Source organism: Montipora capricornis, chromosome 13, assembly GCF_036669925.1.
Source record: "Montipora capricornis isolate CH-2021 chromosome 13, ASM3666992v2, whole genome shotgun sequence".
NCBI lineage: Eukaryota > Metazoa > Cnidaria > Anthozoa > Scleractinia > Acroporidae > Montipora > Montipora capricornis.
The window spans coordinates 36,444,942-36,459,941 of record NC_090895.1 but is presented as its reverse complement, the minus strand read 5'-3'; the positions used below and the strand labels follow the sequence as shown (position 1 = coordinate 36,459,941).

Below are 15,000 nucleotides of genomic sequence, written 5' to 3'. Positions count from 1 at the left end.
CGCTATGCTAAATGTCTCTTATTTTGAATGATTACCGGTTGGGAATTTTTGGAGCTTCTTAGGCCCTGACCAGTAATTTTTCTAATGCATCTTCTAAGGCTACATTGTCTACGAAGAGCATACGTCTGACCAGCACTTTCCTAACTTTTTGTTTTGCCCCTAAGTAAGCTATCTATCTATCTATCTATCTATCTATCTATCTATCTGTCTATCTATCTATCTATCTGTCTGTCTGTCTGTCTGTCTGTCTGTCTGTCTATCTATATGAACTAATTAATCTTCTATGCGAAATTTGTATTATGCTTGGAGGGATTTTTATGTATTTCCATCAAAGAAAAAAACACAAAGCATTAAAAAAAAAAAAAAACAATACACTGCATGTTTGTAACGTTTAAAAAACTGTGTAAGTGTGCCTTTTTTTCTTTTTCATTCTCCTGGTTGGGGCGAAAGATTTGCTCGTGGGTGCTCTGAGTTGAAATGCCACACTGACAACTGGTTGGAATTGTCTTCGATGCAGTTTAGTTTGTTAACATACGCGCATGTTCTTTTTTCAATACTTTTATCAAACGGCTCTTTAAGGTTCAAACCTTTAATATCACCGTGAATAATTCCTTATGCTCTCTGTTCTCCAATATATTTTATTGGAAGTCAAACAAAACTTGATTTTGTTACTTTAAAACGTCCCAAAAACATCCACCTGTTATTACACGTGACTCGCTCGATAAACATCAGCCAATTGTGTGCGGCTATCACCATATTGGGGAAATGGTCACAAAATGAACGAAATCAAACTTCCTTAAGCAACGTTTACAAGATATGGGAAGTTTCTCATTTCGCGTGCCCGCCAGCTTACAAGCAGCGGTTGGTGCCCATTCGTCTGATCTCAAGCCCGAGTGCTACGATTTGTAAAGGTTGATTTAAAACCAGTGATGGGCTGATTTTTTTACCAAACCGCGGATATATTGAAGTATGAAGTGCTTGAAGTTTTGAATCAATATTGTCGACTGTATTTTCCGGTTTTCGCCAAACTGGTCTCTTCATTCGTAAAGACACATCACCGTCGTCTTCTTTGGATTTCACGATGTAATGAAAGAATGGATACAGCCACAAAAGATGAATTTGGTTTGAATCCTGCCGGAATTGTTGGATGCGGAATATCCCTGTTCTTCTGCGTTACTGCTGTGCTTGCTTTTTTGTTTTTCAGGTGATAGCTTTTTCATTGTTTACTGTAAACTTTACATGCATGTACATTAGAGTTAGTCTCTCTAAGTAGCTCTCGCTTTAAGAATAAACCAATATTCAGTTTCATAATTCAGGCCGGCTTACGAATTTGGCATTAGCTCTAACTTATATTGCTCTCGAAAATGTCTGCAACTGCCACAAGCTAATGTCATTTTCATATTAAACGTTGAACATCTCTCGTCTCAATTGACCAAAAAACTCAAAGACAACTGGCGAATACATTATTAATAAATCCTGCGTTGCCTTGTTACTAAAATGTATCCTCCCGTTGAGCTGACTTGAGCTGTAATCACTAACTGTAAAAACGAAACTGTATAGTTGATGTAAGTTTATGCTGATCGTTGCCGGCTATAGCAACAGCAACAAAGCGGTTGTAAATATATTGACTGTAGGTGTTGCATTTTAAAGTTAATTACTTCCCCGTGGAGGTGAGTTTTTAACGAAGACGGTTCAAATCAACAGTAGAATCACAAATTTGATTGATTTGCAAAGAAAATTTTAAAAATAAAGTAAAACGTGACTGAATGTTTCGTTCTTGTTAGCCAAACGATATTTAACACACCTGCAATCAAAGTATCAGTGAAACTCGATTTTTCGCCCTTGCGCATTCAGGAAAACGTTAATCGCAAAGAGAATACCTCACCTTTATGAATACTGACTCGACCCAGAGGGTATTGGAAATCGAAAATAAGCGAAGGAAATTATGCAGGGAAACAACTTTAATTTCCAACAAAATCGAGGTCGCCGGACTAACCGATCCGGATATCGCTTCTGGAAGTTTTGAACTATAATATTAGTTTGTCATTAAATTGAATTCTTTATGGAACATGCCTGCGTTTTGTAAGTCATCTGTTAAAATTCGTTACTCAGTTCGTAGATGTGCGATTAGTACCCGAGGGTAAATTGGAGGTGATATTCTGTTTTTCACAACCTGTTCGATTTGAGAAATTTACGGCGACACTTCGGACAGTAATCGATATTTTCGCCATTATTAAAGCCATTTTTTACGCACTTAAGGATTACTCAAGAACTCTTTTACTGTCGCTTTGTTTGTTCAAATGAAATTTTATTCTCAATTCTGCCTTCTGTTGGGTTTTTCCTTATTCGCATTCATTTCCAGTCAGCAATAAAAGGAAATACTAAGTTGGCAAAAAAATTTTTTCTGCCATTGGTCCTTAAATTGTGCCCTAAAAATGTTTCGTGTTACAACTGTGACACTTGATGAGAGGCCTTCTAGAGTGTTTTTTTAATAATTTAGTAGTTTATACCGGTCGCTTGAATATATAATGTGCTTGACTTGATTAGCATTCAGAATCTTCTTTGAAACACTTATTCGTTTATCATTACTTTACTGGAAATTTAACACATTTAGGTAACTCGGTAATTGAACAGATCGATCCGTTGACAATATTACACTGATATTACAGTCGTGCGGTGTGATAGCGGGGAACTTTCAGAAGCCGATTTGGTTGTTCGCTATTAAATGCGTTGGCTAATACATCCGACTTCCTCTGTTTCTGTCGGGATATCTTTAATTATAAAAATAAGCACAACAAAGCTTGATTTCTTAATAACTGACTGCCGGTTAATTACTATCGAGAGATTGCCACGAGTAACGTGGATTGAGAGCACGAAGCCGGATAAATTCACCTAATTGCATTACAATGCAAAAGTAAGGGTGGATCCTTTATTTTAACCAGACAAACTTCTTGCTCAAGTATTGAAGAAGTAAACCTTTCAATAAGAGAAGGACTATTTCTTTGAGATTATTAGTGATGCTAAACGTATGGACCGAATCAACTAAAGAAAAATTATCGAAAAAAACTCAAACTCACAATAGATCCCGTTCCCACGCGAGAGAAAGTACAGCAACTTGTGACCATACTTGGTCATTCAGTCACATTTCATCAGTTAAACCATAGAATTATCTGAAGTGATAGTTGGAACGATGCTGTTCGAATTATCTCGTACAGCATAATAAGGAATGTTGTATATTTATTTCGAACATAAAAAAAGAGAAGATTTAAATATTGACTTACGAAATACTGAATCGCTCTGCGAGTGATTTTCTTGAAAAGATCACGTGACTTACTCATTTCTATTCATAAAAATACTCACTTTTATTCACATTTTCCAATGAACTGACTAAGGTCCATTAGACTTAAATGTGTCATAAATCTATGTGCCTATAATGAAGTGATGTTTTTTGTTTGCCATAATTGTAGGAGAACCCGTCCCTGTTTAACATCTGCGAGAGCGGCCGATTGAAATTTATGACTTTTGTGCGATGGTTTACATTTTCGAAATGGAGAAGTGATGATCGCACTTAAGGCGGCTTACAACAGTTTTCCGAAGAAAAAGATCAAGGATTTGAAATCTGTGAAATTAAAGCAACAGGAAGTCTCTTCTGAAGTGTTAGTCACTGCAATAGACCATATTCGTATTCTCAGTATTGGACTGGAACTACAATTAGTCTAAATGTAGCTTGCAATGGAGGCCAATGCGGGGGAATATATTAAAAAGTATTTGCATTTGAAAAGATTCCCCCGCATTAGCCTCCATTGCAAGCTAGTTCCAGTCCAATACCGTGAATACGAATATGGTCTATTGACTCTATTGATGTAAAATGTAATTTTACCGAACAAATAAATGCAAATCAGGGGAAAATGCTAATCAAAGTGACCGAGCTCCTGGAGGGGGGACTGGAAACTAGACACTTCAAAGGCTTTTTTTCTCGAAAACCAGCCGTACAACACCACATCAAAATTTCGCGATTTCCGAAAGCGAGAAAAAATAATTATGTAGAGAAATAAATAGTTAAATCTGCCAAACAGGTTTTTCACAAATGACAAAAACGTCGATTTTCGTCTATTTTAGTAACAACTGAAAAACTGTCTGATAGAACGTTTTGAAAAATGTTGACGGTTTTGTCTAGATGTTGTTTACTAATTCGCAAAATTTTAACCCGATTTCTTGTCAACTGTTGGGCCGAGGGAGAATTGGTTCTGGACACACGTGGTGTGAAACAATGGAAACAGAATTAAAGGAAGCAGAGAAGATACGAAGGAACGCGAAAGCAGCTCTTACAAAATGTGGCAAAAAGTTGTCAAGCCTACCTGAAGTTGAAAGACCAGAAAATGAGGTAAGAGATGCTCTAAACGAAGTCAAAGAAGCATATAGCGATTTAGTGAGGAAGCATGAAGAATACACCAAAATGATTGACGATGATGAACAGTTTGAAGAGGCTGAGAACTCGATGTCTGAATGTCAAGAAAACTTTTTAAGGCAGGAAATAAAGGCAAATTTGTATTTGGATAGTTTGGTCAAGACGAAAACGAAATTGAAAGAAAATGGCCAACAACATGAGATCGGAACCTCAACCATTCAGTTATCAGAACAAAACGTGTCTTCCGGTGACGGTTAATAATGACAGCCTTCAATCAGTAATTCTCAGTGGTAGTTCCTGTAATTTCAAGATTGAAAAACCAAAGTTGCCAAAGTTTTCCGGAGATGTCAGAGAGTATGTTATTTTTAAAGCAGATTTTAAACACGCAATTGAAGCTAAGTACTCAAATCGAGACGCAATCACCTTCCTGCGGTCATGTCTCCAAGGAAAGCCTCTTGATTTGATAAAAGGAATTGGAACAGATTACAAGGCCGCGTGGGAGTATTTAGATTCCATATATGGAGATCCGAGATTTGTTTCAGACACTTTAACTCAAGATATAGTTAAGTTTCGTGCACTGCAAAATGGCGAAGATGCAAGATTTTGTGATTTGGTGCATTTAGTCAAAAGGTGTCATAACACGTTAAAGGAAGTAGGTGTTCCCGGTGACATGAACAACAGTCACATGCTGTCTGTTATTGAACAAAAGATGTGTGCGGACGACCGCAAGGTTTGGTCTAGAGATCTGGAGCGAGAGGGAAAGAGATTGCCACGCTTCAAGGTCTAATGGAATGGATGACTGTGGAGATGAAATCGCGCATGCGCGCAACAGCTCCACTCAGAACTGGTGCAAGTAACAGTCGTTCAGTGCATCACGTGCGAAGCGAAGGCAGCGTTAGAGGTAATACAACCTGGCATAAATGATGTTGGTTATGTCATACATCCGCTCACTGGCCAGATCAATGTCCGCGGTTTGCTGCAATGGGCGTAGATGAAAGAATCAAAACCGCCAAAAAGAAATTAAGAAAATTATACGATTTGAGTAATCCAGTGGATTATTAACCATTTTCCCCCGGAACATTGCATTCGATTTCTGTGACGATATCCAGTAGATTAAAAAGTCCTCGAACTTCGGTACCACAGGTTAGCAGAAATATAAAAACAAGTCGGTGAACAAACAAGTTAGAGAAAAAGGCCTTTGAAATGTCTAGTTTCCGGTCCCTCCTCCAGGAAGTCCGTCACTATATTAAGCGTTTTCCCCTGATTTGTATTTATTTGTTAGGTAAAATTACATTTTACATCAATTGCAGTGACCAGCACTTCAGAAGAGACATCATTTTGCTTTATTCAGTATTTCAATCAAACTTAAAACCACGTGTTTGCATCAATCAAGACCAAAAAAGAATGGTGTAGTTTTGTTGCCAAGAACCATTGAAGTGTACTGAAGCTATTCTTTGCTATTTGCATCCACGGATGAAAATAGCAAAGGATGGAAACGGATTGAAACTTGAAAAAACTGGCCAGTTTTTTCAAGTCTGGAGATGGTGTCCGCAGAAAGTCGCCAAAAATTAAAAACAAATAGCTCTTTGTCCAATAATTATATTTCATATCTTGTCAGTGGGTTGTCAGGAATGTTCTACGTGTGAACTAAAGTCACTAATTTAGATTTTCACCCAATCACGGTTTTGACCTAAATACAGCAAATTTAGCTTGACAGTGGCCCTTTAAAGACACTTGAAAAATTCAGGTGGTTTCAGCTGGGTTCGAACCCAGCTGATGTCCGGTGCGATGCCTGTGTAATGTTCTACCAACTGAGCTATGAAGCCACTCAGTTGGGAGCAGGTCAATTTGTTGGGATCCTGTGTTCCCGTGAAATGATTCGATGCTGAATAAATGTGTATATTAGAAATGCGGGTTATAGACGAAATGGAGAAGTGATCCTCGGTTTATACTTTTCAAATTATGATCATTTAATCCTCACATTGATCTCTGAAGTTGGCTTCTGATAGCCGTCCTGAAAGCTTATGGCCTTAAGTAGCTCACTTAAAAAAAACGTGGCTTGTTGCTAAGGACTCTGTCACGGAATGGTCAAACGTAATCTTAATTTAAAACTGCTGATCACGTGCTTAACTCTCCTCATTGTGCAAACGCAGGATCGAGGATATCGCTTATGAGATCAAAGAAATATGACTGTTTTTTTTTTTTCACGTTTTAAAAATACCTCGAAACTAATGACAAAGGAAGGACATCAGACCTTGATAACGAAAATGAGCGCGTTGAATGTGCGACCCGCTCAATTTCATAGGTTTGTTAACTCTACCTACAAGACACGCCTGAAGATTAACGAGAGAATCCACGGTTCTCATGAAATCTGCACAGGGGTAAGCTTCCAACAAAAGTTCATACTTTTTAAGAAGCTTATGTTGAACTTTCAATGTAAGACAAAAGGAATACGCATCTGTTTCTCTGAAATTTTGGAGGGCTGCGAACAAAAATGCGGGCTCACGCACTAGCAAGTCATTATTTAAAAGAACAAGAATTTGTAAATGATTGTCATTTTATTGAATACCTAGACCCCGTACTGAACCGTTCATTATAAAGCAGAACTTGACTTTAGCTGTGGGATTCACGCAAATCGCTCTACTTGTCAGCGTCGCTGCTTATGTGAAAAAGGTCAGTTTACGATGCGCATTGTTGAAACCAAATCCATCCTATACAACGTGAACTGTAACTGTAAGTTGAGGTCCCACTTGCGTGTTTACTGAGGTAAAATGCCTCAGCAAACACCCGCCTCCACTGGCCGCGCAATAAACTCGATTGGCGTTTACGGAGTGCAAGAGAGCTGATCAGATCTAGAAACGTCTTTACTGTAGGAATTTTACCTTAACATGACCTAAGAAGCGTTAGCGTTACCTTGGTCGGGTAGATTGCATCTACGAAATAGTAGTAGATATCGTCAGCGAACGGCTGCACTCTAGCGCTCCGGGTTTTAAATTAGGGAGCTTAAGCAACGACAACGGCGACGGCAACGAGAACGTCATCTCAAAATATAAATTTGCGTTATTTTAATCGCTTCGTGACTATTTCAACGTTTTTACGATGACAAGGGTGAGGTAAATACTCAAAGATTACACCAGTCGGAACGGCACTCCATTTTAGGAGAGAAATTGAAAATTTATCCTCAAGTGCTGACGTTCTTCATAAAACCAAAAACTTGGCTATTTCACGTTGTTGTTTTGCTGACGACGGCAAAGAAATGGACAAAAGTGAAAAACGCACGTGCAGGGCGTGCAAAGCTATTGTTTTTATCCACTAAATATGCAAATTCGTGACGTTCTCGCTGCCGTCGCCGTTGTCGTGTGCGAGCACAACCTCGAACCCAGGCTCCCTCTCAACTCCTCTACAAGGGAGAAGTATAGAAAGAGAGTCTGGGTTCGAAGTCTGGTGCTACAGATTAGGAGTGGAGCGCACCTCTACCGTAATGATGGTAGAAAGCCATCGAAAAATTAACCTTCGGGTTGCGTTTAAGTGCGGTCGACCTCCTGCCTTTTCATGTCTTGTCTTGTACTTGTCTTGTCATTGAAATACCCGCATTCTAGCTTTACTGGAAGTAGGAATTTATCGGTGGTGACAGCATTCGTCTCCCACTAAAGTGGAAAGAATTCTCTTTTACTTATTTCCACGAGTAGCCTCGTTCTATACTCTGCTCCGAATGTTTTCCTAGCGTTCTCAGGTTTCTCCTAGCTTATGTCACCTTTCAATGGGAAAATACACCTAGGTATAAATAGCCACCCCTCGTTGAGAGTTCTCCTCCTCGTCATCTAATGACATTTCATCTCTTTACAAGATATCATTAAATCATTAAATGACACTTTTTTTCTAGGAGGGATGTGAAGCGATGTCAGTTATTCTCCATTTCACAGTTACATCATGTTTCATGTGGTGCTTACTGGATAGTTTACACATCTACTTCAATCAAACCAACAGCTCACATCCTTTCAGGAAGAATGTTTACTATCTTTTATTCGGATGGGGTGAGTTTCAGTTTAACAATGGCCACCTCGCAGAGACCAATTAGAGGACAAAACAAGAACAAGCTTGAATTGGTCCACTTGCTTTTTCCCGCTCTTTGTACCGTCTGTGCATGTTTAAAATAGTGTTCTGATTGGTTTTTTCAAAACCTCGCCCAACGTTTTGAACCAATCAGAGGAAAAAAAGAAGAAGCTTAAACCGAAACATTGGGCGCGTTTTCGCTCGCATAGAGCCGTCTACACATGTTTAAAATTTGTTTTAATTTTTTTTCCATTCTATTTACTTTTGTCCTATAGCTCTTAAATTTAGACTATTCGCTTGTCGTTGATTTTTTGCAGGCCTTCCGATGATCGTATTGGGAATGTCTTTAGCTATTGGATTTGCCTTGGAAAAACAGAGAAGCCGAGAGTGAGTACACAGTTTGGCCGGTTCGTTTCTAATATCTTTGAACCTGTCGAAACATGGCTGTGTGTGACGGTTTTTCAACTAGAAAAACCAAAGTCACATGAAACCATTTTGCATTTTCATGGTCCGGCTGAGGATAAACTTTCTGGATATAATGAGGTTTTTCGAGTACAAAGAATAGGTTCTCGGAAACCGAAACGTTACTCGCTGGAGACGACCATGCTAGACCAAGCGCACGGAATGGTTTGGACTTGATTTTTGTGCGATATCTTTGCATTCAAATGACATCGATTGCTTGCTGATTTTCGCTTTTTTTTTCCAACCTCATCCAGCAAACAAGATCAAAGAACCAAACTGTATGTTTTGTTTCTTCCCAGATTATCTCTCTACTCTTGCTGGCCTTCAGATCATATTGTATGGATATTTGTTATCCCCTGTATGCTAACAGCTACAGTGAGTTCATGTTGTACCTTTTCTTAGTTAACCTAGACTGTGCTTAATTAAAAACGCCTCAGTGTTATTTATAGCAGCATATCCTATGTTTACTGAAGAAAATGTTCTCACTCACGGGCCGATCAGCAGCATTTAATAAAACAAAACAAATTGTTTCGCATGTACTGGGCCGCGAGTGCTTCCCAGTGGTTAGGGAGCTTGCCTTGAGATCTCGACATCCAGAGTTCAAGACCATTCAAACCACTCCGCGTTGAATTTTTTTCCGTAGTTCAGTTTTTAATAATATAATTATTACGAAAGACTGTTGCTCGTGATAAAAGCATGAAAGTTCTCTTATTCTCGCTTGTGTCTCTCTTTTGAGAAGTTACTTGATAGCTTCAGTTAAAAATCAAGAAATGAGCTCCTATCAAACAAGTTTCTTCCATTTATCAGTTTTAGCCTAACATCACCGTACACCCGATGCTAAATCTCTCTGTTGGTGAAATGTGGTCCACTGCCTCTAAATACAAACCGAGTTTTGGCGTAATATGTATGGAAACAATATTATTAATGTTAATAATATATTGGCCAACATGCAATGCTTAACTGGGGTTTCACCCTCGAAGATTTATAATGTCTTATTTCTTTAGGTCAATTTCATAATTTTGAGCTTGACTCTTCACAACTTACGGCAACCTTCTTATGACATCTGTGCTAGAGCTGTCCTAGAAAGACGGTCTACAAGGTAATAAATTGTTGATTTATAATGACCGATAAACAGCATTTTGAATTTGATAGAGATTCAAGGGTACATTTTTCCAAACGTTGGCAGACGGTGTAGCGCTTATATTTCAACTGAGATGTCTTTCAAATATAAGTGCACCGCGCACCGGTGGCTCAGTTGGTTGAGCACCGGGCTGTCACGCGGGAGATCGTGAGTTCAACTCCGGCCGGACCACCACTCAGGGTCTTTAAATAACTGAGGAGAAAGTGCTGCCTTTGTAATTACATCTGCAAATGGTTAGACTCTCTAGTCTTCTCGGATAATGACGATAAGCCGGAGGTCCCGTCTCACAACCCTTCAATGTTCATAATCCTGTGGGACGTAAAAGAACCCGCACACTTGTCGTAAAGAGTAGGGCATGTAGTTCCCGGTGTTGTGGTCTATCTCCTGTGATATATCATGGTTGGGAGAGTAAAAAGGGCGCACTTAATTTGGAGCCTCGCTCTGTTGTGCGACCCCCACCACAGTTGTGGTGAAAGTTACAGTAAACAAAGTACTGCATCTACATAGTCACCGTTTGAAAACCGTACCTTCTTTCATTACTTGCCTTAGGCTGTCGCTCTGTCTTGTACTAATGAAATGAGAGAAAACACTCTGGTCCAGCTAAAAACTTTGTTTCAAAGCATTGAATGATCTTCCTGCGTTCATAGGTACAACCTAAAGACCAACAGTATCTTGTTATTAAGTCTCTGTCTGGGTTGGTTGTTTGGTCTTCTCTCTTTCTACGATGATGGTCAGAATAATATTCGTTATCACCTCATTTTTGGACTCATCAATGGACTGCAGGTGGGTTTGTGTCTTTACCCTTCTCAACGTTCACATACAAGTGGCACCTTCAGTTCAAGTCAGACATGCTCACCGGTCATTAATTAATAAAAAAAAACATTTCGGAAACAAAATACGGGCCATTCATTTCGGAATAAACGTGTTTTGAACGGCAAAGAACACGCATTTAAAAATGTCTTGTCACATGCTGCGAACAACTTACTCTTAAAATTTAAACCGGTCTACAACAAACTTTTTTTTTTTATTTCAGGGATTATTTTTGTTCTTCTTCCACTGCGTTTTTATCGTTGATGTGAGTTCCTGTTCCCTTTCTCTTGTCATTTCTTATGTGGATGTCATTGATGATTATGACGATGACGAGAACGATGATGACTTGGATGACGTAGGTTGCGATGATGACGTAGACTACGACAATGACGTACGCTACGATGATGAAGACGACGATGTTGATGTCGATAACTATAATGTTGATAATGTTGATGATAAAGATGACCATAAGTAGATGACGTTGATACAATGATGTGGTGAAGACAGTGATAACAATCGAGCCAATGAACTTCCTTTTTCAAGCCGGAAACAAGGAAATGGAGACCATTCACTCCTAGACATCATTAGCTAACAATTTAAAAGGATCATAGTGCAAACATCATCTTTGATTCCGGCCCTTGAGTTCCTACCATAGAATTTCTACGCACAAATACTGTTATTGAATCTAGAGCTGGGGTATTTCTTTGCAGACAAAAGGATATTACCAACCTGGAATACATCGCTGCAGTCACGAAAACGGATGTTTCACCGACAGTGAGCGCAGTAATCGAGACAAAGCGCACGGGCAGGACTCATTGGTAAGATCCAATTATCTAATAAAGTATCCCTTTCTTTGGTCGATTATTCACTGGCTCCCTGTGCTTACAAGAAAAGAGGTCAACTGTTCATACTCAAACCTGCGCGCACAAAATGTCTGGACGCACTCACGAAATGGGAGAGATGTTTAATCTAATTTCCATGCTAACGAGTTGGAGGTTATCCGTCCCTTCTAGGTAGAGTCTCGCAGGAAGATTAGCAGCAGGCGCCATGCAAATGAAAACCTTCCCCTTATATCAGTAGGAAAACAAATCAGTTCACAGGTGAGCCCCAAACAAAAAAAGGACTTGAACCTTTTGTTACCTCACGACTGTCACTATATCTTTGCCGACCACTTTCCACAGGCCGAGTTATTTTAATTAAGTTCGATTTCCCCGAACCAATCATCAGCCTGGCATAAGAAAATATTACCCAAGGAGAATGGTAAATCGTGCGCTAAGATTCCTCAAGTTTTTAAATTGTTAGGCTGTGAAAATGTCTAGGCATAGAGAAGTTGTACTGTCGTGGTCTTGATTGATTGCCGGTAAAATAATTTTGTTTGGCAGACAGAGATTTCCTTCAGACGTCAGACCACCTGGCTAAAAGGGGAGCAATGGTCAGCGGAGGTCTCAGTGACCGCAAAGAATGAACAACAACAGCGAGCAGAGCAAAAGAGCACAAATGAAAGCCGACGACCCACTAAACCAGATCATGACGCTCTATATCCCAGTCTGCCAGGAACACCAGAACCACATATATCTGAATTTGAAAAATTCGCCAAACTACCGCAGCGCAAAAGCTTACCGTCAGAGCTCATTGGTAAAAGACCCATAAGGGAGGTACAGTGATCTGGCAGTTGTTCCGCAGTTCCTCACTCAGTCATACTCTCGCCGTTTTGTGTTATAATTTGCTTGTCCCATTTGAATTGCCAATCCAGGGCTTTAAGGCATTCAAAACGTTAAGTTAACTATGCAATACAGTATATTTATAATCGCAATCTGAGTGTTATTTCTTATCAAGCTGAAATGGCCAAAGAACCAAAAAATGATACTATCTACGATGTTAATAAATTAAGGGAAATATTTCAAAAGAGAGGTAACTTAACCTAACGCCCATGGACTAATAATTCATGCTAGCCCACGCATAGAGCACAAACCATTGTTAACAATTGGATGTCTATTGGTTTTTTTTTTCCAAATGTGGTGATTTGGGCTAACACGGCGTTTTTGTCCCGCCATGATATTTGGGTGATCTCGGAAATGTTGAGAGCCTGGTGACTAACTAATCTTGATTTTGTTTCATGTCATTTTTCATGTTTTTAATGATGGTTTTCTTTTAAGGCTGACGGACTAAGTAAATCAGTGACAGTAACAAGTTTACACAGCCGTAGAACATCCCCTGTTGACAGCATCATAAATAAGCCATCGTCGCACTCGGCGCTAACAGCGCGCTTAATAGTAAGTTGTTTTCATAGTTGAGTTCTGCTGCTTCGATGTTCTTTCCAAAAAAGGAAAAGTCTGACGTGCTCTTTTGATCGCAGGTTCATGAAAACGTTAAGGAATCACACAGTGAACCTGCGATCCCACCAAATCTCGATAAGCCGAAAGGTGAGCGCAGAAACCTCGACTCCAGTCACGTCGTCATACATTCCGATTCTCGTAAACTCAGTGTTCAGTCCTCCGCTTCCACAGCATCATCAGAAAGAAAGGCAAGGAAGACTTCCCGGACGACCCTGGGCTCTTCGTTGAACGAGGTGGGTTAGCAACGCATTCAAACCATTGGTTAATTTTATCAGCCAGGGAACGGTTTCTCGAAGTTTGTAGTAACCGTTGCGGTTAATTTTAAGAGGTAATAAAACCAAGAGGTTTCCATGGTGTTTAATGCTGGTTAGCGCTAACCATGCCTTGAGCAACTCGGGCCAAGTTAACAATGAAAAGCCATTAACACTAGGCTTGATAGATCACCTTCATATTTTAAGTAAATTCGTCAAGTTTTCAGTCTAACCTCCATCCGGTGTAACTATAGTACACTGTAAGAAACAGATGACGTGAAACAAAACGGCAGCATGCCAAAACCACTGAAACTGCACTTAACAGGGGCACCCAACGTCAATTTTCGGAAAATATCTGTTCGGAGGACGATTTGAGATCTAGAATTTTCGGAATATTTGTTGTAAAATTTCTTGCTTGCCTGCCTCTCCTAAGATTTTCGAACATCTGAAAAATGGTATAATTGCCCATTTTTAACGGATTTTTACCCTAAAAAGGTCACCTAGAATTTTCGGGAGCCTTTTTTCTGGCTAAAATTTTCGAAATGGTAAGTTTTGATACCTAGAATTTTCGGATCACTAGACTTTCAGCTAGGAAATCCGAACAGATGAAAACTTTTTAGGGGATAAAAATATGCCTATATCTACCGTTTAAATATTAAAATACGTTTAATAATGCTCTGTTTAAGTGGTTTTGAACTACGTTCTCGTTGGGTGCCCCTGACTTAACTCTTTCAAATAAAAATTTTCGCAAATACTTGACTCCCGGGACTTGACTTAACTAATTAAAGGAATAACGATTTCCTAAAGAAACTAACAAAGCTGCTTCTTCGGAAAAAGACAAAACGTAACTTTTGGCTTGACATCGGCTCTGGTTTACATCGTAACATCCGGAAAATCAAAGCACGATAGCTTGATAGCAATAAGAAGTCTTGTAAACTTTGCGCCTGGTTTGTTTCAGCTCGAGAGCTTGTTTTCCAACCCAGTATACATGAAGCCTCATAGGCCGTCTGTCTCCAGTTTGTATGGCACTGGCGCCGGAAGGGATGGCAGAAAACTTTCTGCTGAGGTAAATCAATTAATTAAGTTTGAAATATGCTTAGATTCTGGTCATTGAACGTTCTTTGGTTTAAAAGAAACAACGTGAAACTAATTTTAAGTTCAAAAGCTATGAAGACGAAAGTCTTTGTTGGACGAATTATCCGTTTTAGTGCTTTTTTGAAGACCACCATCCAAAGATGGTTTGACAAAATAAACAGATTCACTCAGACAGTACAATAATAGACCTAATCGGCTAACTCAAGGTTGTTCCCAATTTAAACCCTTTGGGAATAAAACGTTTTGTGCCAGGTATTTCCATATCATTTAAATATGAATGCTACATTATCATGCAAATACAATACACAAAGACTCTTAATCCAGGGAGATTTGAATTGGGTACAACATTGAGTTAACCGATTAGGTCTGTTGTCCCAGACCTTTAAGAAAAGAGTGCTGTGTGCACACATGTAATATTTGGTTCAATTTATGAGAGGAAGAGGA

The 15,000-nt window shown here is 39.3% G+C and overlaps 1 protein-coding gene and 1 pseudogene across 2 annotated transcripts in view; both read left to right on the top strand.

Moving 5' to 3' along the window:
* The first annotated feature begins 783 nt into the window (after positions 1-783).
* The window catches only part of LOC138029253 (adhesion G protein-coupled receptor L1-like), a 15,951-nt gene continuing 1,734 nt past the window's right edge, over positions 784-15,000 (top strand). Inside the window, exons 1-14 of one of the 2 annotated variants that reach the window (XM_068876966.1) lie at positions 841-1,204; positions 6,982-7,081; positions 8,292-8,442; positions 8,779-8,848; positions 9,223-9,298; positions 9,928-10,022; positions 10,712-10,847; positions 11,098-11,139; positions 11,585-11,692; positions 11,888-11,974; positions 12,257-12,529; positions 13,031-13,147; positions 13,231-13,443; positions 14,420-14,527. In XM_068876966.1, the coding sequence (XP_068733067.1) occupies positions 1,095-1,204; positions 6,982-7,081; positions 8,292-8,442; positions 8,779-8,848; positions 9,223-9,298; positions 9,928-10,022; positions 10,712-10,847; positions 11,098-11,139; positions 11,585-11,692; positions 11,888-11,974; positions 12,257-12,529; positions 13,031-13,147; positions 13,231-13,443; positions 14,420-14,527 (1,686 nt within the window). In that variant the 5' untranslated portion in view covers positions 841-1,094. Of the gene's footprint in view, positions 1,205-6,981; positions 7,082-8,291; positions 8,443-8,778; positions 8,849-9,222; positions 9,299-9,927; positions 10,023-10,711; positions 10,848-11,097; positions 11,140-11,584; positions 11,693-11,887; positions 11,975-12,256; positions 12,530-13,030; positions 13,148-13,230; positions 13,444-14,419; positions 14,528-15,000 lie in introns of both variants that reach the window. The other variant, XM_068876967.1, reaches the window with a different exon arrangement.
* LOC138029973 (uncharacterized) lies at positions 3,845-5,576 on the top strand (annotated as a pseudogene).